Below are 24,686 nucleotides of genomic sequence, written 5' to 3'. Positions count from 1 at the left end.
ACTCTACCCACTTCAAGACCCCGGGCCAATGCAGAAGCAGGACCGGAAACAACCAGAAGAACATAAACTGCTAACATGTCACATGTCATATATATGTATATATATATATATATATATATATATATATATATATATATATATATATATATATATATATATATATATATATATATATATATATATATATGGAGAATCAGGCCAATTGCAGTTGGCAACACCCTCCGACGCCTCGAAGCTGCAGTGAGATCAATCAGCCAGGAAACAGCTCCCATGTTGAAACCTAATCAGCTCAGGTTTGGGAGCCCTCTAGGCTGTGACGCTGCAGCACGCGAAGCGCGTGCATACATTGCCAGTCTTTCAAACCAGAAGGCACCAGTTGAGCTTTAAAAATGCCTTCAGTCAAGTTAGAAGAAACGCTGTCCTCAGGACTCTACACAAACATTTCCTTCCCCATTACCCAATCATGCTACAGTGGAGATTCTAAGCTTCTTTTTGGGGAGCATGAAATTGACTCCTGTGAAGGAGTCCAACAAGATGATCCCTTGGGCCCCCCTCCTTTTCTGCTTAGTTATCAAAGAGGTCACTGATAGTCTGACAAGCGAGCTAAACATCAGGTTCCTGGATGATGGGACTCTCGATGGAACTCCAGATACCATTTTGGAGGATATAAGGAAAATACAGAAGCAAGGAACAGCTTTACACATCATTCTGAATGCATCCAAATGTGAAAGTCTCCCCCAACCCAGACATCACTGGCCAAATAAAAGCCATTCTTCTAGACATTCTCGTTGTCGAGCCACCTACCTGTACCCTCCTGGGTATCCCCATTGGCCCACAAGCAATCGAGGAGGTCCTGGAAAAAAAAATCACTGACCGAAGAAGGATTCAGGACAGGATTGACAAGACTGATGCCCATGATGCTCACTTCCTCACAAGATGCCTATCTCTTCCTAAGTTGACTTTCTTTCTGAGGTGTTCTCCATCCTACAGCACCCTTCTGACGTCCATGCTGGAATATGTCTTGAACCTCTCGTTGGACGGAAGCAAGCAACTGTCACCGTAAGATTCGGTAGCCTTGGTGTTCGCACAGCCTCCCAGATATTTCCTTTCCTTCTCCTATGCATCGAAAGACCAAGTAAGAGATACCCTACCTGAACCTCTGGGTGATTCGGCTGGAATGCACGATCATGCTATTATTGAATGGTCAAATGAGTGGGATGCCCTTGCAACCCCAACACCCAACTTAGATCCAAGGAAAAAAAAATCATTGCTGGGACATCCCGGTAGTGAAAAAATACCTGACGCCATGCTCAACGACGCAGCATCAGATAAGGAGAACGCCTTCCTCAGAGCGGCACACGTGCCCCCCCCCCCCCCATGCAAAGGACATTTTTTTTGCAGTACCCAAGTCCGTAACAGGCACGCGTCTAGAGCCAGAGGCCCTATATGCAACAGTGGATCTTTGGCTTGGTGTCCCAATTCACACTGAATACACGTGCATTTGAAACAGGGTGGTGGCAGAGCCATATGAACTGCATAAGCCGCACTGCGGAAGCTCCAAGGGCCGGCGTACAAGACACAACAATGTTAATGACACCAACAAGAGGAGCTTTGCCTCAGTTCAGTGTCCAGCAGAGAGAGAGAACCTCGCATCCTAACGACCAAAAACATGGACGATCTCGCACTTCGCCCAGATGGCATCACAATATACCCCCTAGAAGAGGGGCAAACAATTAGTGTGAGACGTCACGTGTGTATCCACCCGCTCTGACACCTATATACACCTAGGTGCCGATCAAGCAGATGGTGCAGCCAACCACAGGCAAACAGCAAAATCAAACAAGTACCGGCAACTGGAAAGTTAATACACCTTTGTTCCCATAACATCTGAGATGATCGGCCTGTGGAGTAGGAGTGCCTTGAGGTTTCTCAAAGAATTGGGTTCCAGGCTCGCTGACATCACCAGGGACCCAAGAGCTACCAATTTCCTCTTTCAGTGCCTCAGTGTGGCGATCCAAAGAGGGAACGTGTGCTCTGTCCTCTGTTCCTTTCCAGAAAGAGAGGAGCTCCAAGAGAGCCACAATCTTTAACCTCTCCAAGTGATAGAGTTCTAATTGCTTGACTCTTTCTCTTGATAGTTCCCTTCACTTTAACCATTCAATATATATTTACCAATGTATAACATATAACCATTAAATACCTAATAAAGCAAAACAAAACACAAACAGAATGAGGGTGGTAGGACAAATAAATATGGAAAATGAATTGGAGGAGACTCAAAATTTCTCTCAATGTATTGTGTGTCCAGCCAGAGGTCCTATTACTATATTTATATTAATATTATTATTACTGACTCTCCCAAAGATGAAATCCCACAACTTGACTTTCTCCCAGGTGCCTATTTATTGCTAAGTGAAAAGGGGCATTGGGTGGAAAAAGCAAGGTGCCTAATCACTTCGGTCCCTCCCAGGATATGAACCAGGATTTACGTTTGTGAGTCAAGAACGAACCCATCTGTACAACAAAGAGCCTCACTGAGTCTCTCTTCCTCATCATGCAATCACCTCACTGAGCGACCTCCTACATGAGTGGTGTTGAAGCCAATGAAGATATTTATTGATTAATTCGTATGAAAACGAGTTAGTATATCAAGCAAAAACCCCGACCCAAACTGCTTCAGAGCCACGTCAGGAGGACAACTAATGAAGACACAGGTAATGAATCTCAGAAAAGGGGGGGAGGACAAACTCATATGAGGACAGGGAGCTGGAACTGGTGAGCACAAGGAATTGAGATATGAGGGGCAAGGAACTGAGATATGAGGACAAGGGGCTGGGATATGAGGACAGCAAGCTGGGATTTGGGAACAAGGAGCTGAGAAATATGGTCAAGAACCTGGGATGAGGACAAGGAGCTGGGATATGAGGTCAAGTAGCCCACCCTTGACCGTACAATGTCAAGGGAGACTATTGTCTAAGATAATGTCCTTGGATATAAGGAAAAGGAGCTGGGATTAACACGAGTAATGAGCTGGGATTGATGAGAACTAGGAGCTGGGATTAATGAGGACAAGGACCTAGGATAGGAAGACAAAGATCTGGGAAATGAAGACAAAGATCTGAGTTATGAAGAGAAGGAACAAATGCCCAAGCGTACCACAGAAAGTCGCTTAAATTCAACACTAGAAAAAATAAATCTAGACGCCGCTATAGACAGCTTTCAATCCCAGGTGTATACCGCGAGAATAGCTTCGATGCAGCTGATACACACTGATAACCTTCTTCATCTCTCCTCATCTCTGTCTTCCCCGCACCCTCTCCTACCCTCATAACGTCTAATACCTCACTCACTCATTAAACTGCTCATTGGACTATCGCGAGGATTGTGATAAGGCGCCAGATGAGGCTCGGAGTGCACGGAGAAGGATTCAGGGTTAAAGGTTACGATTTTAGAATTCAACAGTAGAACAATCACTAACACGAACTGTTACTTATCCAACCGATGAAGCAAATTCCTCCATTCACCTGACAGCTGGGTGGTTAGCGCTTCGGATTCGTAGTCCTGAGGTTCCGGGTTCGATCCCCGGTGGAGGATGAGACAAATGGGCAAAATGTTTCTTTCACCTTGATGCCCCTGTTACCTTCCTAGTTACGTAGCACTCTCTGAAGTACCACATCGCCCCCAAGAAACACCATACCCAAAGACTGCACTTTGTGACATCATACCCAGTAGTTAGAGGACAACTATCAATTTACCCTCTCACTATAACACCAAGGATTCTACCAAGCGCTGATAAGGCCTCACAATCAAGCATTCACCTTAACCTACGAAACCACTTCATCATTCTCAATGATGGCACCTTTGTTTACATATATTACACAGTCAATTAGCTCCAAAAGCTGCTCGTTAACTACGAAGTTGTTTATAACAATAACAACCTGGGATTGTGAGGATTCAGAGCTCGTAAATTATTTATTAAATTAAAACTAAGCCGCCATGATTGAGGAAAGATGTACAGGTTTCGCAAGTGGTGGCGTATATGCAGGCTGGAGATTAACTCCCTTGAAAACATTCAGTGGATAACAACACAGTTAATTCACAGGAATTATGTATCGTTCTTATAGATTAAGAACACTGAAGGTGTTAAGAGACGTAGATTTCGGGGAGACATGTTAGAGACGTAGAGCGTGGTCGGGGTAGGCCTGTTCAATGCTTTAAGAAATATAAGTGATTATAAAAATCACAAGTATTTTTCAGTCTTTCATCAAGTGAGATGTGGTGTGTGATTAACGTAGAGTTGTTACATCTAAGAAACAATAATGTATTACTATGGCATAATCCCCTTTGAAATTAAAAATGTACTCAAGAAAGGTAAGGCTACCTCTCCTGGAGAGGATGGCATCACATACAACACCATGAGAGTACTTGCTGAGCTGCCAAATAGCCCTTTGCTAGAATTGTTCAAAGTCTAAGACAGGGTGTCTTACCTGACCGCTGGACACAGGGACTCATAATACCCATACCCAAGCTAAATTCACAAAAATTCAGACCCCATTTCTTTGACGTCGTGCATGTGTAAAGTTCTTGAGAGAATTATTATCGACAGACTAATGTTTCAAATCAAGCCCCACCTTGCCCCTAACCTGTATGGTTTCCTTCCTGGAAGAAGCACACAAACTTGCTTTGTTGAATATTTTATCAAAGAGGGACCAAACTCTCAGGCGGCATTTAATGATCTCCAAACTGCTTTTGATACAGCAAACAGAGAAATAATCCTAGAACAACTAGCCTCTTTTAGAGTTAAGGGAAGACTGCTGACATGGCTCAGGGGTTGCCTGAGTAACAGAACCGCCTCAGTCCTTTTCAAGGGGGTCAAAAGTAAACTTTGTGCACTCTTTGAGTTGGGTACACCCCAGGGTGGAGTGCTAAGTCCTACGCTGTTCAATGTTCTGATGCACAAATTAACAATTGATATTCCCACACTACCTGACGAAGCCGTCATTTGTTATGCCAATGACATATGCATTGTTGCAAATTCCCAAACTAGACTGCAAGTTCTACTTGATTCATTCGCTGCTAAAAGTATTGAATGTGGTCTTGTTATCTCTATAACTAAATCCAGAATTCTCCATCCCAAAGAGAAAACTAATGTCCCTATAACTTTCAATGTCAACAACCAGAATATTGAAACGTGTGGGCAGCACAAATACCTTGGAGTTGGTATTAACAGTGACATTGTAAATGATCTACACCGTAGGTTAAAAGAAAGACTAAAACCATTGAGAACACTTATTGGTAAGAATATTGGTATCAATATTAAATATGCTAGACTATTCTATATGATGTTTGTTAGATCTCTCGTTGATTATAATGCTTTGCACTTAATTAATTTCCCCTCCTCTGTGTTGGACAAACTTGAAGTAGTACAGAATGAAGCCATGAGGATACTTCTTGGTGCCCCAAGATGCACAAGAATACATCAACATGAGGGAAGAACTGAAGCTTCCAACCATACTAGAGAGAATCATGCATGTCAACACTACCTTTTGCCTTAAAGTCATGAGAGACCCTACATCTCCTGCATTGCTCAGAGACAAATTATTTAGGGCTGTTAACACCCTATTGACTGGTGCCGACATACCAACTCACTCCTTTTATGATAAATGGCTGAGCAACAATGCCTACAATCACATTAAACTTAACATACCTTTTAAGTGCAATCTACCTGTCTCTGATATTGCTCTTTATCTGTACCCCCACCATTCAAGTATCATACACACCTGTCACAAAGAAAGATAATGAGAATCTTGCTCTTCCCAAAGCAGTCACACTTGAAACAATTGCCTCCTCCATCGAGAATTTAAGATCTCACGAGCACTGTGTCTACACCGACGGCTCAGTCCAATCTTCTACTGGACGGACTGCAGCAGCATATAGGTTTTATAGAAATAATATTTGCACAAAGACTGTCAGTGTCAGGTTAAACAACTGGCTGACCTCCACACAAGCAGAACTAGCAGCATTACAACCAGTACATTAAAAAACATTGGAGGAGGAATATTTTGTGATTCAAAGTCTGCTCTTCAAGCAATCGAAAACTTCTGGAAGATCGACAGCAAGAACCTCATACTTAAAATTATAAATGACCTAATTGCTGCACAGAGTAAAGGGTCTCGAATCTCCTTTGTATGGATACCTTCACACATAAATATAACCCATCATAATGAGACAGATATTGCAGCCAAATTAGCGAGTAACAAGGATGAAGTTGAATTAGATCTAGGTATCCTCATCTCTGCTGTTAAAACTGTATTGGTCCAAACAATCAGGTCTGATAGGAAAGAAATTACTGACTCCTAACGACCTGAAAGTACTAGTATAAAAAGCTATGATTTGTTCAGATCTGAAACCTATATCTATGGGAAGTACAAAACGTCCACCAGACTGTGCGACACAGTGGTTGCAGGGATCAAGTTGGGTTACCGTTACCTGTGGCAGGTGACGGATCTCCCAATCCTGAGCACTCCAGTTGCAAACTCTGTGAGCAGGAACTGCGGCACGATCTCCCGCACTGCAGCACCGAATGCCTAGTTATTAGACCTTTCAGACCAGTAGGCATGAAGTACCTGCAGCTTTGCAATTACTTTATTCATTCTCGTATTCTTGAAGATACCCTCACAGTGTACCCAAAATTTGCCAGTGCAGGCTACTAAACATATGGCCCTGTATGACTAACCATCCTGCGAGATGGGGACTTATTACCACTGCTGCCTTATTCAATCTTTTGTTGTTGATATCCTCAAAATGCTTCCGGAGTCTGCCAGTGCAGATTGCCTATCACATGCATGACTAACCATCCTGTGTGATGGGGACTTTTTAGCATCACTTAGTTAGCATTTTTTGACACACTGTACTCCACTTCATATAGTCTAGGGTAGCTGCACTAATGCAGATGTACCTCATGTATTAATAAAAAAAATGTATTTAGACATAAAAGATAAAAAAAAAGTAGAGCACTTGAGACCCATATATTTGCTTTAGTACTTCTTGAGAGTAGATGCAGGGGGAGGGAGGAGAAGCACAAAGATATTACTAGATAGAGATAGAGAGAGTGAGGGGGGGGGCCAGACAGATTTGGGCAACGACGGATAACCCCATTTACTACAAGACTGTCTGTCTGTCTAAATTGAAGATCAGACACTTGGAGCTAGCCTTGACCACCTTTGCAGAGGAGTGGTCTGGGGATCGGGGTGAACATAGGTTTGTCGTGGTCGGCCTAAGTTAAATACTTTAAGAAATTTCAGCCTGTAACGACCCCCTTCCATGCAATTTTTCACAAAGTCTAAAATGAAATAGTTGATGTGTTTTCCGTAGAGTTTACACCGCATTTTCACGATTTACTTGATAACAGTGAACTGAATTCACTAGGGGCTTACAGTAATGAAAATAGTGAGGAAGAATGATGCCTATGGTTATGAAGGAAGCATATACAGTGAAGGGAGTATGTAGTGAGCATGTAAGATGAGGGAGGGGGAGATGAAGGAAGGGGGGGATAGAGCTGAGTGGGAAGAAAGGAGGGAAGGGACCCGGACACCATCAGTTCCCGTTATATCCGTCTTTTATTATATATATATATATATATATATATATATATATATGCAGAAAAACCAAATATGAAAAATAGAGAATGCTTAACGCGTTTTCGGCTAATTCGCCTTCATCAGAACAAAGTAGAATGAAGGATTCAATCAGGAAAGTGACTATTTTTCACATGTGGTTTTTCTGCATACTTGGATCAGTGTTTTTGTGATCATTGTTGCATATATATATATATATATATATATATATATATATATATATATATATATATATATATATATATATACATACACGGGTGAGGAGTGAAGCATAGTGGATGTAGTCTTAGAAAATGGACGAAGTCTGGGTAAGGGTTCGCCTGCAGAGCGGGGCTGGTGGCTCAGCCCAGGTAGTGCCAAATGAGTTGGCGCACTCTAGTGAATCCAATCAGGTGAAGAGACAGAAAAGGGGAAGTGCCTCACGTGGCACTGGAAGGTCCACTGTAGTGCCAGGTGAGGCGGTTCCCCTCGGAGTGGTGCTGGTGTTTCTGGTATAGTTACCGGTGAGGAGGCTGGGGGTGATACCGGTGCTGGTGGCTGCACTCTGGGACGGTGCCGGGTGAGGGCCACCACGAGTGCCAGCCATGTGAGGCGGGTGCTAGGTACAGGACATTACAGAGGGGGGTTGACACAGAGGGTGCACGAGTGCGAGTACTCACCCTTCTCCGAGACGCTCTCGGACTCGGCCTCGTGCTCCTCGCAGGAGGTGCACTCGGGGGTGGAGCGGACCTCCTCGTCAGAGGACGAGAGCGAGCGCTGCCGCTGCTTGCGCCCCCGCGTGCGGTGCTTGTGTGGCTTGGGTGGTGGCGGCCGCACGCACTCGCTCTGGTCTGACGACAGCGAGTCGTTCCTCATGACAGGGTCTGTGCGGCGGCGCCCGCGGGAGCGCTCCAGGGCCGCAGCTGGGTCCAGGTGCATGCGGCGAGGGTCGTCTGGGTGAGGGCTGCTGCCCTCCATGGAGGCAGGGCCGGGGCTGCTGCCCTCCATGGGGCTGCTGCCTCCGGCGCCCCCGACGCCCGGGCTGTGGCAGGCAGGGCTGTACCCTGGCCCGCCGGAGCCCCGCTCCACCCGGATGTCGGGACCCGCGGCCCGCTGCTCGAAGGGCGCCGGATGCTCGCAAGTGCGGAAGGCCTCGGGGGGCGGCACGGGCCGGTCGCGGGCGTGAGGTGAGGGCGGCTCCTCGCCCCCCTCACTAACCGCCCGCCCTCGCGCCGGCCGCCCACTCTCGCCGCCACCGCGTCCCTGAGAGAACTGCCGCCGCAGCTCGCGGCCCTGGGCGCTGCCTGAACGCTGTAAGAGAGGCCGCGACTCTAAGGTGGGGTGGTGCTGTGCCGGGTCCCCCTGGTAGTGGTGAGGCCCGGCCTCCCCCTGGTAGTGGTGAGGCCCGGCCTCCCCCTGGTAGTGGTGTGGCCCGGCCTCCCCCTGGTTGTGGTGGCCCCCTGACGCCGGCCCCACGAGGCCCTGCACGCTGGCCGGCCGGTTGTCGTCGGCGCTGAGGCCGCGCTCCAGCTTGGGGCGCTTGTCGGCCGTGGGGGTGACAGGCGCCGGCGTACCTGAGAAGTCGTGGTCGAGGTGCATCATCTCCCCGTGCTGCGAGAGGCCCGTGTTCATCCACGTGCCCGTCTTGATCAGCAGCTCCTGCTTCTTGCGGCACAGGATGCACACCCAGATCACCTGCAACCACAACACGGCACTTAAATATCAATTTATAATTGGTCAGGTTACTTCAACACCTTCAGCGTACTGCATGCTAATGAGAACATATTCGGGGCAGTTCGATGGGCTCGAACTCCCGTCCCGGGGTCGCCATCGAACTATTCCATAGACGTTCTCATAAATCCATTACGCTTTTGTGATTTCATTTTGTTTAAATAGTGTTTACGTGATGTTATCTTGTGTAATTATGTACTGTAATCTTATGTAACCAATTATAAGTGTTCAACCAGTTATTATAATCAATAAAAACTTAATTTATATGATAATTATGAAATCATAATTGTCAGGTTAGCAGACAATAATCCCACTCTCCATAACCTATGTTAGACCAATGCTGCGATATGCAGCACCGGCCTGCAATCCACACCTTGTAAAGCATAAAACCAAAACTAAAAAAGTACAAACATTTGCAATAAGACTGGTGCCAGAGCTAAGAGGTCTGAACAATGAGAACTCCTTAGAGGGAACCGGACCTCACAACCCAAGAGAGAAGAAACAGAGGGGGGGACATGATCGCAACATAAAAGATGCAAAGAGAAGTTGACAAAGAGAGCGTAGGAGAGGATATAAGCGGCAGCTCGAAACGCAAATAAGTCGAAGAAATTTATCGAGAAATACTGGTCGGGTGGACAACAGGTTGAATACAATAAAGAGGTTGTGGGAGCCACCTCCATCCACAACATTAATGTATGATTCAACAAAGAATTCGAACGTCAGAATAGTTACGCTATAAGCTCAACCGGTACAACCAGGCTTGTATAGGGGTGAGGGAGGGAAGGCATACATAGCAAGACCTCACTTCCCATAATAGGTTAGTACACAGTAGACCCAGTAAGCTTAGCACACAGTATGGTAAGAGAGTCCCCGTAAACTTACATTAACAATAGTAAACTTAGCGCACAGTAACAATAGAACACAATAGCGCGGGTAAACTTAAAACTCGCTAGTCTCAATAAGCACAGTATACACAGTAGAGCCTAAGTAAACTAGGTATACATTAAAATTGCTCTGAAACTAATACATAGTACGACCTTCGCAAACTTTGAAGACAAAGTAGCCATTCTAGTAATCGTCACAGATACAGGGGCTTAGAGAGGAAAGTCCTGGCTGATAAACGTACTAGAATTCTTTGACAGGAATGACGATCAGATGAAGGGAAAGAGAGAGGCTGATTGGAATGTGGCGTGAGGCTTATTAACCTTCATGTATTCTAATGAATTATATTTTGCACTTCAATGCAATTAAAGAATAATACTTGTAAATATCAAAAGAGAGCGTTAAGGTAGTATGATTATATAGCACTTGGAAGGGACATGAGAACAGACAGGTGGGATATGAGGACAAACTAGGGACATAAAACGAAGTTAACTATCCCTGTGTGGCTAGGCTCAGTACTCTTAAAAGTTAACTATCCCTCTGTGGTTCTGTTGTTATACAACCTGTTTGCATAGCCGAAGATACGGATACTAAACTAAATACCGACGATATTCTGCAGTTGCTGCAGCTAATGTCAGTATAAACTTGGATGCATTTTCTACAATTCCTGGAGAATACGGGAGTCGTACCTCCGCATGTTACCTTAAGTGGCTTAGCGAAACACCTCGCCTGCCTTGCTCCCCAGCCACCTCCTTCTACTCCACCTGTTGCGTGGAGCCGTACACCTGCTTCGCTTACCGGGAGGCTTGGTGGTGTTCAGGTTAGGGAATGAGTTGCAGTGGCTTTGTATGAAGCATGTGGGCACAATGAGGCCCTGGGCACAACAGGTGGGAATCTGTTATAGAGCTTCCATTGTATGAGCTTACTTGAGGCGAGTCTGTGAGGGGACCCAAGGCTTACATAACAATGAAGGTCACTGCAGAAGGGCCAGTAACCCATTCAAGGCAACTTATATGTATATATATCAACTCATAAAAAATAGCTGCCATTCTTTTTTAAATAAGATTTTGTTGAGGGGGTTAAAGATCATGGGAGTCTATGACCTTGCTAGTGAGGGCGTGAAGAGGTACCGCCAGCCCTCTTCTGCCACGTAAAATAGGTATAGGGGGGTCTCCCGCCCCCGGGGTACTTATATCTGGGTGCACTAAGAGCCAACTGGCATGTCTTTGGTCCAATTTGATGGTGAACTACGACAAAATAATATTTATCTGGGGGATATTCTAATAACATTGTGGACCTATGAATCACGAGGTGGACTGCTGTGTGGGCCCCTGACACAACACTCCTCATGGTGTGATCTCGACACGCTATTAATGATGATCTGAGCCACAGGGAAATACACTGGCCAACCGAAATCCCAACGTGAGTGATAAACATGGAGAGCAAAATTATTAGACGCAGTGGGTTAACAATTCTCGAGCCAACACTGCCTCAAGCCGACAAGAGGAAGGGAAGAGAGCCCCAACACCAGCCATACTAGACTTGGTCATTACCCAAAATGTAGAAGTCACTGAGGAGATATGATGCCCTTTAGAAGCCAGTGGTCTGTGCAATGGTATTCATTTACGTAGAGTTGAGGGAGAGGGGTCCAAGAAGCGATTGAGAAACGCTGAAGTCTACAGACTAGGGGACAACAGGAAGTAGAATTGAATTGGAAGGAAAGATAACAAAAAGTATGATGGCTTTCATACACCAGAAATCTATACAAATCATGGGCCAAAAAGACATGGAAAAACCTATGAATAAAACCTTTTTTGATAAATATTTCAACATAATCAGTTACCATATGTAAAATACTGGATAAAAAGGGAATTTGGAAACTATCTGAAAACGGCATATCGTCCTCATAATTAAAGGCCAAATGGTCGTAACTCCAGCTGCCGAAACCGCCTGTTTATGAATAAAATCACTTCACACACACTACTCACAGCTGATGGCATTCGAACTTTTCTCAAACAGTGATTTGGTCCCGTTCGAATCGCAGTTCAAGTAAATGAGCTGCTGACCCCTTCTAAACAAGAAGCCGGCAGCCTCCAAGTAACCTTCAAGACAGCTTCCCTAAGCTGTCTGAGGTCAGAGTAAAGTCTGAGGAGAAATAAGAACCATTTTCTATACTTTAGCTGCATAAGTATTTAAAAAATCACACTTATAACCAGGGAGGAAAACTATGCAGGCGATGAGTCACAATAACGTGGCTGAAGTATGTTGACCAGACCACACACTAGAAAATGAAGAGACGACGACGTTTCGGTCCGTCCTGGACCATTCTCAAGTCGGACCATTCACAATCGACTTGAGAATGGTCCAGGATGGACCCAAACATTGTCGTCCCTTCATTTTCTAGTGTGTGGATTGGTCAACAGGAAAACTATGATAACATCACATAACTGTCAAAAGAGCCAGAACAAATCACCTAGCCTCAATCTTCCCTACATCTTACCTAGGCTTAGCTAGACCTAGTCCGAACTATAAACAAAACTATAAGGTATAATAATTAATCACACTGGAGGAAATCACAATACCAAAACACTGAGAAATATGACCTTTGGTCCCCATATCTTGAAGATAGTGCAATACCACATGGCCGACGTCTGAATACAGCATTGCCATAAACAACGTATGGTGAGAAGAGCCAGTGAAGATAGTGAGAGAAGAGCCAGCAAAGATAATGAAAGAAAAGCCAGGGAAAGTAGTGAAAGAAGAGCCAGGGAAGGTAGTGAAAGAAGAGCCAGGGGAAGGTAGTGAAAGAAGAGCCAGGGGAAGGTAGTGAAAGAAGAGCCAGGGGAAGGTAGTGAAAGAAGAACCAGGGGAAGGTAGTGAAAGAAGAACCAGGGGAAGGTAGTGAAAGAAGAGCCAGGGGAAGGTAGTGAAAGAAGAGCCAGGGAAAGGTAGTGAAAGAAGAGCCAGGGGAAGGTAGTGAAAGAAGAGCCAGGGAAGGTAGTGAAAGAAGAGCCAGGAAAGGTAATGAAAGAAGAGCCTGGGAAGGTAGTGAAAGAAGAGCCAGGGGAAGGTAGTGAAAGAAGAGCCTGGGGAAGGTAGTGAAAGAAGAGCCAGGGAAGGTAGTGAAAGAAGAGCTAGAGGAAGGTAGTGAAAGAAGAGCCAGGGAAGGTAGTGAAAGAAGAGCCAGGGAAGGTAGTGAAAGAAGAGCCAGGGAAGGTAGTGAAAGAAGAGCCAGGGAAGGTAGTGAAAGAAGAACCAGGGGAAGGTAGGGAAAGAAGAGCCAGGGAAGGTAGTGAAAGAAGAGCCAGGGAAGGTAGTGAAAGAAGAGGTAGCAAACGAGTCAAAGCCAGCGAAGAGTCTGGAGTCGCAAGCACCTCTAAGGCGTCTTAGGAGACATGACACACACACACAGTCTCACCGTGTATGGTGAACACACCTCACACACCGTGTATGGTGAACACGCCCTCACACACCGTGTATGGTGAACACACCCTCACACACCGTGTATGGTGAACACGGCCTCACACACCGTGTATGGTGAACACTGCCTCACACACCGTGTATGGTGAACACATCCTCACACACCGTGTATGGTGAACACACCCTCACACACCGTGTATGGTGAACACGCCCTCACACACCGTGTATGGTGAACACGCCCTCACACACCGTGTATGGTGAACACACCTCACACACCGTGTATGGTGAACACGCCCTCACACACCGTGTTTGGTGAACACACCTCACACACTGTGTATGGTGAACACGCCCTCACACACCGTGTATGGTGAACACGGCCTCACACACCGTGTATGGTGAACACTGCCTCACACACCGTGTATGGTGAACACACCCTCACACACCGTGTATGGTGAACACACCCTCACACACTGTGTATGGTGAACACGGCCTCACACACCGTGTATGGTGAACACGCCCTCACACACCGTGTATGGTGAACACGGCCTCACACACCGTGTATGGTGAACACGCCCTCACACACCGTGTATGGTGAACACGCCCTCACACACTGTGTATGGTGAACACGCCCCACACACCGTGTATGGTGAACACGCCCTCACACACCGCGTATGGTGAACAAGCCCTCACACACCGTGTATGGTGAACACGGCCTCACACACCGTGTATGGTGAACACGCCCTCACACACCGTGTATGGTGAACACGCCCTCACACACTGTGTATGGTGAACACGGCCTCACACACCGTGTATGGTGAACACGCCCTCACACACCGTGTATGGTGAACACGGCCTCACACACCGTGTATGGTGAACACGCCCTCACACACCGTGTATGGTGAACACGCCCTCACACACTGTGTATGGTGAACACGCCCCACACACCGTGTATGGTGAACACGCCCTCACACACCGCGTATGGTGAACAAGCCCTCACACTATGAGGGCTTCCACAGCAGTTTGGAAACTGTTGTGTATCCTGAATTAGCAGTTCGACCTTGTGAGGGGAAGGGGCGGGACTTTGATATAAGCCTAAAAATATATATATACACAGGCTTTTTGTCCCTGAAAATACGAATTATTAATTATTGTACCTTAACTACCCCCCCCCCCCCACTACCATATAAACACCTACCGTAGGTTCAAGAAACAGAACCTCGGAGAAATAGACCACTTTAGTCACTGAAAACGGTTCAGCACCCGCCAAACACACCGAAACTACGACGTTGGTACAACGTTCGAACAAGTTTTAAAACCTTTCTAACCAGTTATAACAACCAATATAGCAAGTTGTAACAACGTTCTAATACGTCATAAACACATTAAGCCAAGATGTAACAACTTTATTACAAGTTGTAACAAGCGGAAAATAGAGACAGTTTCGGTTTGTGTTTCCAGGGCACGTAAGAAATTTCAGCAGAAAAACAGTTGAACCAAACTCTAGGAATAATCACACTCAGCTTCGACTTCCAGGAGGATAAAGAAGTCATTCAGGTGTACGAAAGCCAGCTGGACCGCTGTTTTTAAGGAAGGAGACTTCGGGTCAGATTCACAAACCAGTTACGGAAGTACTTAGGAACGTGTACATCTTTCCCCAATCTTTGACGGTTTTTGTTACTTTTATTAAACAGTTTACAAGCATGAAAACTTGCCAATCAACTGTTGTTATTGTTATAAACAGCCTCCTGGTGCTTCAGAGCTCATTAACTGTATAATAATTGTAAACAAAGCCGCTAAAGATTGAGAAAAGATGTACAGGTTCGTAAGTGCTTCGTGAATCTGGCCCCTCTTCTTTAAACAGACGTAAACAGCACTGAAATTAATTAAACACATGTTGTTGTTCAAGATTCGCTACTTGGAACAATCAGTTCCAAGTAGCACGGGCTATGGTGAGCCCGTAGGTATTAATTAAACACAGAGCGGCAAAATTCATACCGGAACCTCTCATACTAGGAAAGGTTGAGGCCCTGAGGTCTCACAGTTCTGCTAACTAGAATTCAGGGGCCAGATTCATGAAAGCACTTACGCAAGCACTTACGAACGTGTACATCTTTCCTCAATCTTTGACGGATTTGGTTACATTTATTAAACAGTTTACAAGCATGAAAACGTCCCATTCGACTGTTGTTACTGTTTTAAACAGCCTCCTGGTGCTTCGGAGCTCATTAACTGTTTAATAATTGGAAACAAAGCCGTCAAAGATTGAGAAAAGATGTATAGGTTCGTAAGTGTTTGCGTAAGTGCTTTCGTGAATCTAACCCCAGGACTCAGGAATCATAACAAACTTGACCTTAGCTCCACCTTGTTTCCTCTTCAGTGATGACTTTTGGGCGCTAACTGTAAAGCTTTTGTATTATAATTGATTTAATTATTGCCCGTCAAACACACACACCGAAACTACGACGTTGGTACAACGTTGGAACAAGTTCTAACACCTCCTAACCAAGTTATAACAACCAATATAACAACCAGTTATAACAACCAATATAGCAAGTTGTAACAACGTTCTAATACGTCATAAACACGTTAAGCCAAGTTGTAACAACTTTATTACAGGTTGTAACAAGCGGAAAATAGAGACAGTTAAGGTTTGTGTTTCCAGGGTGGTTGGTAACTAAAGCTTGTAGCTTTAAATTTCTACAATCAGCAAATATTTCAAATCATCAAATTATCACTGTATGATATTCTATAAATAACTAATAAACTTGTGTACCAAATTCCTGTTTAATCAATAGTGTTTCAATCAATTCAATCCAATCAATCATGTTTCCAAATTCAATCAATTACACTGCCGAGATGTTTCAACTAGTTAAGCACTAAGCACTACATTGGCCATTATTTCTAGCATAACTCCATTAAACTCCAAAACCATCACTTCCATGTTGTCTCCAATTGCCGTAAGTCGTTTTCTCCGACACACACAGTGGCAAAGAATCACCTTGTCTACGTGAATCTCTCCCCATTCTCTGCCAAGGAACAACATCCAATCAACATTACCTATACATGCATCTCAATTCATAGTTCACATCTTCTAATATTCCAGCCTTGAGCTCCTTCGTGTCCTCATGTGTGTGTGTGTGTGTGTGTGTGTGTGTGTGTGTGTGTGTGTGTGTGTGTGTGTGTGTGTGTGTGTGTGTGTGTGTGTGTGTGTGTATTGAGCAAGCAGAGGATCATTATACTAGGTGAGTTCAACCTCGGTATACACAAGAAATAGTATTACATCACTCATTACAAGAGTGATGTAATGGTATTACATAACTCACTACAAGAGTAATGTAATGGTATTACATAACTCATTACACAATTCAATTTTACATTCATTAATTATTACATACAAACTCTTCGTGGCACTGAACTTGAGCAGATCCATAGATATATGCATTACTCTCTAGCCTCCTTCACTATCCCTTTTCCATATGTAGTCTATAGATGTGTAAAAAAAACCACACATGTAAATCATACAATCGTTCTCAAGTACCGTCTCTACAGGTGTGTAAATGCAGATATCTGAGCCACACAATCTCCTGCATCACAGAACTCACCTTCCTCACCACTTTGTTCATCAATGAGTCATGAGGCTTCATGCTGGAGGCCTCACACTGAGTTCATTGAGTGAACTAAGTTCAATCCCAAGTTATATTACTAATAGCGTATCGTGGTTCGGTGGTTTAAGAGTGCGCTTGGGAGTACTCCGTGTGCAGGTTCGACTCCTCTTCGTGGCTCCAATTGATTTTCTCATTAATAATAATAATAATTATTACATTGCCTTCGCTGGGGTGGTTCTTCTCCGACCCCGACCACGGCGGTCTCCGGGTCTGGGGTCCCTGTGTCTTCTTTTACCAACTTCGAGGTCAACTCCGGAGCTGGAGCCTGTAGGGCAGTTCGATGTTGCCTTCAACTTCGTTCTGACAGTTCCTGCGACGGCGCTGGAACCAATCGTATTGGCGTTTGCCTTTCCATTGGAGACTTTCGGCGCCGTGGAGAGGGGTGGGGGGAACCTGCTGCATGGGTAACAGCTTCTCCCCCGTATCAACCTATCCTGGCTTTACGCCCTGGAGAGGTCATTCCAGACCGACAACCAGAGCGCAACTCCATAGTCTCCTGAGACTGATGGATGACTACTACTACTACTACTAATTAATAGCATTATTGATTTGCCTAGTAAGATGACAGGTAGAGCTATCATGGTAGAGGCAGCCACTATGGCTGGAGCAGTTATCATGGCTGGAGCAGTTATCATGGTTGGAGCAGTTATCACGGTAGAAGCAGCCACCATGGCTGGAGCAGTTATCATGGTTGGAGCAGTTATCATGGTAGAAGCAGCCACCATGGCTGGAGCAGTTATCATGGTTGGAGCAGTTATCATGGTAGAAGCAGCCACCATGGCTGGAGCAGTTATCATGGTTGGAGCAGTTATCATGGTAGAAGCAGCCACCATGGCTGGAGCAGTTATCATGGCTGAAGCAGTTATCATGGAAGAGGCAGCCATCATGATAGCTGGCCAGAATGGATATAGCGGAGGAGAAGCACATTTGGGTCAGAAATACCGTGTCCTTGTCCCCCTTTCTCCTCCTACCTCTTTCCTCTTTTATTTACTTTCATAGTTACGATTCGTTGTAATCCAGTCCCTCCCACTCCTCCTCTTCTGCCTCCTCTTCCTTTTCCCAGTTTAATTCGTCCTTCTTTTACTCCTATTTTTTCATAATCCGATTCCTTGTCACCTCCTCCTTCTCTTCCTTTAGCTATTCTCCTTAATCTCATCTTTTTCTTCATTATTCATCTAAGCCACATTTCGCTTCTTTGTCTCTGCCTCTCTCATTTGTTCTTTCCGTGCTTCTTCTCTCCATCTTCAGAGTAACTTTTCTATTCCACTTCCATCTACGTTTCCTTTTCCTCTCTGACTTCCATGCTCTCTCTTCCTTTTCCACTTCCTATTCCGTCTCATCTATCTACTGCTGCTCGGTGGCAACCTTTCCACCTCACTATCCACATTGCACGTCAGGTTGTTGCTGGTGGAGTAACTGATGCTGGAACAACATCACTACAACATCACTACAACATCACTACAACATCACTACAACATCACTACAACATCACTACAGCATCACTACAACAAAAATCACACTACAGCTCCTTCCACCAACACCCCCACACCCCACCACCACACCACACCCCCCCCAACACACCACCAACACTCCCCCAACACCCCCACACCCCCCCCCCAACACACCACAAACACACTCCCCCAACACCCCCCCATAGTCCTCCCTCCCCCTCTCCCTTCTGGCAGACAGTCTGGCGCCAAAAGCCCCAAGCCAGACCAACACGTCTCACACCGACCAACATAAAGTGCCTCAACAGAATGTGAAACACATTATCTCTCACTAACATTCTCCTGAGATAATCTCTTATCTTAAACCATCGTCCTTAAGAACACACGGACGGACGGACGGATGGGAGATGATAATATGGAAATTGTATATGGGATAAAAGGATGTAGATATGCAAGGTTTAAGATATGCGTATAGTGTGGTGTATAGCGGTATAGGAACGGCGTCTTGGCTGTATGACTTGTGTGTATCGTGTATGGAAGAGAAGTGGAGGGGAGTCCGGTGACAGGGAGGGGGAATGGGTGTGTGTGTGGTGTGTGGGAGGGGAGGTGGGTGTATGGGAGAGGTGTGGTGAAGGGTCAGGTAGGTGGAAGGGGGGTATAAGATCAGCTCTAAGGGATGGAAGGTCATTAATGGCATATAAAAGAATGATTGCACAGGTTGAATAACGCAATGTTCACCAGGAAACCATGACCCGCCTGCGGCAACATGTCCCACGCACACGCACACACACACACACACACACACACACACACACACACACACACACACACGCACACGCACACGCACACGCACACACACACACACACACACACACACACACACAAACACACGCACAAAAGGATCGGTGCTGGGTCCCATACAATCTCTCATTTATGTAAATGACTTGACTGCAGGAGTTGACTCATATCTCTCGATGCTTGCGGACAATGAAGAGGGTTGAGACAGATGAGGACTGTAAGATTCTCCAAGATGACTTAAACAAGCTGTAGAGCTGGTCCGAGTAATGGCTGCTAGAGTTCAACACCAGCAAGTGTAAAGTGATGGAAATGGGAACAGGTATCAGGAGTTCGAAAGACCCAAGACACGATGAAGGAGAAAACTACCTCCCTGTAACGAGAAAAGGACCTGGGAGTGAAAGGACCTGGGAGTGAAAGGACCTGGGAGTGAAAGGACCTGGGAGTGGTAGCAAAAGTCAGAACATCTCTAAGGCGATGAGTCACAATAACGTGGCTAAAGTAAGTTGACCAGATTACACACTAAAAGGTGAAGGGACGACGACGTTTCGGTCCGTCCTGGACCATTCTCAAGTCACAATCGACTTGAGAATGGTCCAGGACGGACCGAAACGTCGTCGTCCCTTCACCTTCTAGTGTGTGGCCTGGTCATCTCTGAGGAACTTGAATAAGGAGGCGTTTAGATCACCGTATACCGCCTATGTGAAGCAAGTTTTAGAGTATGCCGGCCCGTCGTGGAACCCCCCCCCCCCCCCCCATCTAAACAAAAAAACATATAAGGAAGCTCGAATGGGTGCAGCAGACGTTTGCAACGAGAATCTTTCCAAGAATGAGATGGATGAGGTATGAAGAGAGACCGAAGGAACTAAAATTGACGACGCTAGAAATGAGGGAGTGAGGGGAGACATGATACAGACGTTTAAAATACTTAGGGGGGGATTGTTGACAGAGTGCAAAAGGAGGAAATATTTACAATGAACACCATTATATTAAGGGGGCCACAGGTAATAAGGCTGGAGACTGACATGTGTCAGAGGGACGTTAAACAGTTTTGTTTTAGCGTAATCTTCCTATTTTAGGGTAAATAGAAAGACCTGTAAGAGCGGGTTGTAGAGGCGAAGTCAGTTCATAACTTTAAAAGCAGGTATGATAGGAAATAGGTCAGAAGTCATTGCTTTAGACAACAGGCGGCTAGAAACGCGGAGTCCAAGAGGTAGAGCTCAATCCTGCAGGCACTATCGGCGAGTACACACACACACACACACCTGTTGATTGACGGTTGAGAAGCGGAACCAAAGAGCCAGAGCTCAACCCCCGCAAACACAACTAGGTGAGTACAACTAGGTGAGTACACACACACACACACACACACACATAGAAAAGATATTAGAAAGAACTTTTTTAGTGTCAGAGTGGTTGACAAATGGAATGCATTAGGAAGTGATGTGGTGGAGGCTGACTCCATACACAGTTTCAAATGTAGATATGACAGAGCCCGATAGGCTCAGGAATCTGTACACCTGTTGATTGACGGTTGAGAGGCGGGACGAAAGAGCCAGAGCTCAACCCCCGCAAACACAACTAGGTGAGTACAACTAGGTGAGTACACACAGGGGCTTTCGGGGCTAAGTGGACAGCGTATGGGGAGGCCGTAGTCCTAATGGCCCGGGTTCGATTTCCGGCGGAGACGGAAACAAATGGACAGAGTTTCTTTCACCCTGATGCTTCTGTTCACCTAGCTGTAAATAGGTACTAGGTAGTTAAACAGCTGCTACGGGCTGCTTCCTGGGGATGTGTGTGTGTGTTAGAGAAAAATATATGTAGTAGATATATTAGACGAAAAATTGATTGGTTACAAAGGCGGGGTCCAAGAGCTAATAGCTCGATTCTGCAGACACAAATAGTAAATACGAACAGTAAATAGACACACACAAGATGAACTTAGAGAAAGTACACCACCAAACCAGAACCCGAACCGAGGGGCATGAGCTACGCGGAAAGACTAGTGAAATTAAACCTCTCGTCACTAGAAGACAGAAGAGTTAGCTGAAATATGATTACCACCTACAAGATTCTCAGGGGAATTCACAGGGTAAACAGAGACAAATTAATTAGCACGGGGTGGAACACGAACAAGGGGACACAGGTGGAAGTTGAGTGCCCAAATGTGCCACAGAGACATTAGAAAAAACGTTTTCAATGTCAGAGTAGTTAATTAATAGATGGAATGCATTAGGCAGTCATGTGGTGGAGGCTGACTCCATACACAGTTTCAAATGTAGATATGATACAGCCCAGTAGGCTCAGGAACCTGTGCACCAGTTGATTGACAGTTGAGAGGCGGGACCAAAGAGTCGAAACTCAACCCCCGCAAGCACATCTAGGTGAGTACACACACACACACACACACACACACACACACACACACACACACACACACACACACACCCACACACACACACACACACACACACACACACACACACACACACACCCACACACACGACTACGACTGGTTGCACACCTGGAGAACATTAGGTTTGTGAACAAACATCAACATGGGTTCTGGACAGGGAAATCGTGCCTAACAAACCTTCTGGAATTCTATGATAAAATAACGAGGATAAGACAGGACAGAGATGGTTGGGCAGACTGCATATTTCTGGACTGCCAAAAAGCCTTTGATACAGTACCGCACATGAGACTGCTGTTCAAGCTCGAGAGGCAGGCGGGGGTGGGGGGAAAGGTCCTAGCATGGATAAGGAACTACCTAACAGGAAGGAGCCAAAGAGTTACGGTAAGGGGCGAGAAGTCGGACTGGCGAACAGTAACAAGTGGAGTACCACAAGGATCGGTGCTGGGACCAATTCTATTTCTTGTATATGTTAACGACATGTTTACAGGCGTAGAGTCCTACATGTCGATGTTTGCGGATGATGCAAAGTTGATGAGAAGAGTTGTGACAGATGAGGATTGCAGGATCCTCCAAGAGGACCTGAACAGGTTGCAGAGATGGTCAGAGAAATGGCTACTGGAATTCAACACGAGCAAATGTAAAGTTATGGAAATGGGACTAGGAGATAGGAGACCAAAGGGACAGTACACAATAAAGGGGAACAGCCTACCTGTAACGACGCGTGAAAGAGACCTGGGGGTGGACGTAACACCTAATCTATCTCCTGAGGCACATATAAATAGGATAACGACAGCAGCGTACTCTACACTGGCAAAAGTTAGAACATCATTCAGAAACCTAAGTAAGGAGGCATTTAGGGCGCTTTACACTGCCTACGTAAGGCCAGTCTTAGAGTATGCCGCCTCATCATAGAGTCCCCATCTGAAGAAGCATATAATGAAACTGGAAAAGGTTCAGAGGTTTGCAACGAGACTCGTCCCAGAGCTACGAGGGATGGGGTATGAGGAGCGCCTGAGGGAACTGTGCCTTACGACACTAGAAAGAAGAAGGGAGAGGGGGGACATGATCTTGAGATCTTGAGGTTATCTTGAGATGATTTTGGGGCTTTTAGTGTCCCCGCGGCCCGGTCCTCGACCAGGTCTCCACCCCCAGGAAGCAGCCCGTGACAGCTGACTAACTCCCGGGTACCTATTTACTGCTAGGTAACAGGGGCATTCAGGGTGAAAGAAACTTTGCCCATTTGTTTCTGCCTCGTGCGGGAATCGAACCCGCGCCACAGAATTACGAGTCCTGCGCGCTATCCACCAGACTACGAGGCCACTGATAGGAACGTATAAGATACTCAGTATGATATGATAGGAACGTATAAGATACTCAGAGGGATTGACAGAGTGGACATAGACGAAATGTTCACACGGAATAGTAACAGAACGAGGGGACATGGATGGAAGCTTGAAACTCAGATGAGTCACAGAGATGTTAGGAAGTTTTCTTTTAGCGTGAGAGTAGTGGGAAAATGGAATGCACTTCAGGAACAGGTTGTGGAAGCAAATACTATTCATAATTTTAAAACCAGGTATGATAGGGAAATGGGACAGGAGGCATTGCTGTAAACAACCGATGCTCGAAAGGCGGGATCCAAGAGTCAATGCTCGATCCTGCAGACACAACTAGGTGAGTACACACAGAAGCAAAGGAAGAATCCGTGGTTTAATAAGGAATGTATGAAAGCAAAGGAGCAAAACAAAAGGGCATGGAGGAACTTCCGTAATAACAGAACACCAGAAAGTAGAGAGAGATACCAGAGAACCAGGAACGAGTATGTCAGTGTGAGAAGAGCAGCTGAGAAAAGGTATGAAAATGATATAGCTAATAAAGCCAAGACCGAACCCAAGCTACTACATAGTCACATCAGGAGGAAGACAACAGTGAAGGAACAGGTGATGAAACTTAGGGTGGGCGAGGACAGGTACACAGAGAATGACAAAGAGGTGTGTGAAGAACTCAACAAAAGGTTCCAGGAGGTCTTTACAATAGAACAGGGAGATATCGCGGCGCTAGAAGAGGTGGCAGCAAACCAGGTGACCTTGGATAGGTTCGAAATTGCAAGAGATGAGGTCAAGAAGCACCTATTGGAGCTGGATGTGCGAAAAGCTGTTGGGCCGGATGGAATCTCGCCATGGGTATTGAAAGAGTGTGCAGGAGCACTTTGCCTACCACTCTCCATAGTGTATAGTAGGTCACTGGAAACGGGGGACCTACCAGAAATATGGAAGACTGCTAATGTAGTACCAATATACAAAAAGGGTGACAGACAAGAGGCACTGAACTACAGGCCAGTGTCCTTAACTTGTATACCATGCAAGGTGATGGAGAAGATTGTGAGAAAAAACCTAGTAACACATCTGGAGAGAAGAGACTTCGTGACAACCCATCAACATGGGTTCAGGGAGGGTAAATCTTGCCTTACAGGATTGATAGAATTCTACGATCAGGTGACAAAGATTAAAAAAGAAAGAGAAGGGTGGGCGGACTGCATTTTTTTGGACTGTCGGAAAGCCTTTGACACAGTACCCCATAAAAGGTTGATGCATAAGCTAGAGAAACAGGCAGGAGTAACTGGTAGGGCGCTCCAGTGGATAAGGGAGTACCTAAACAATAGGAAGCAGAGAGTTACAGTGAGGGGTGAGACCTCAGACTGGCGTGAAGTCAC

At 45.7% G+C, this 24,686-nt stretch overlaps 2 protein-coding genes across 3 annotated transcripts in view; one reads left to right on the top strand and one right to left on the bottom strand.

The window, feature by feature from the left end:
* The window catches only part of LOC138353132 (centrosomal protein of 19 kDa-like), a 136,899-nt gene that overhangs the window by 42,749 nt on the left and 69,464 nt on the right, over positions 1 to 24,686 (top strand). The window lies entirely within an intron of this gene.
* Positions 1 to 24,686, bottom strand: part of LOC138353130 (regulating synaptic membrane exocytosis protein 2-like) — a 67,689-nt gene that overhangs the window by 20,633 nt on the left and 22,370 nt on the right. For both annotated transcript variants that reach the window (XM_069305962.1, XM_069305961.1), the window contains exon 3: positions 8,297 to 9,311. In XM_069305962.1, the coding sequence (XP_069162063.1) occupies positions 8,297 to 9,311 (1,015 nt within the window). The remainder of the gene's footprint in view (positions 1 to 8,296; positions 9,312 to 24,686) is intronic.

This window comes from Procambarus clarkii, chromosome 56, assembly GCF_040958095.1.
Source record: "Procambarus clarkii isolate CNS0578487 chromosome 56, FALCON_Pclarkii_2.0, whole genome shotgun sequence".
Lineage (NCBI taxonomy): Eukaryota > Metazoa > Arthropoda > Malacostraca > Decapoda > Cambaridae > Procambarus > Procambarus clarkii.
This window is presented reverse-complemented; position numbering and strand designations above follow the sequence as displayed.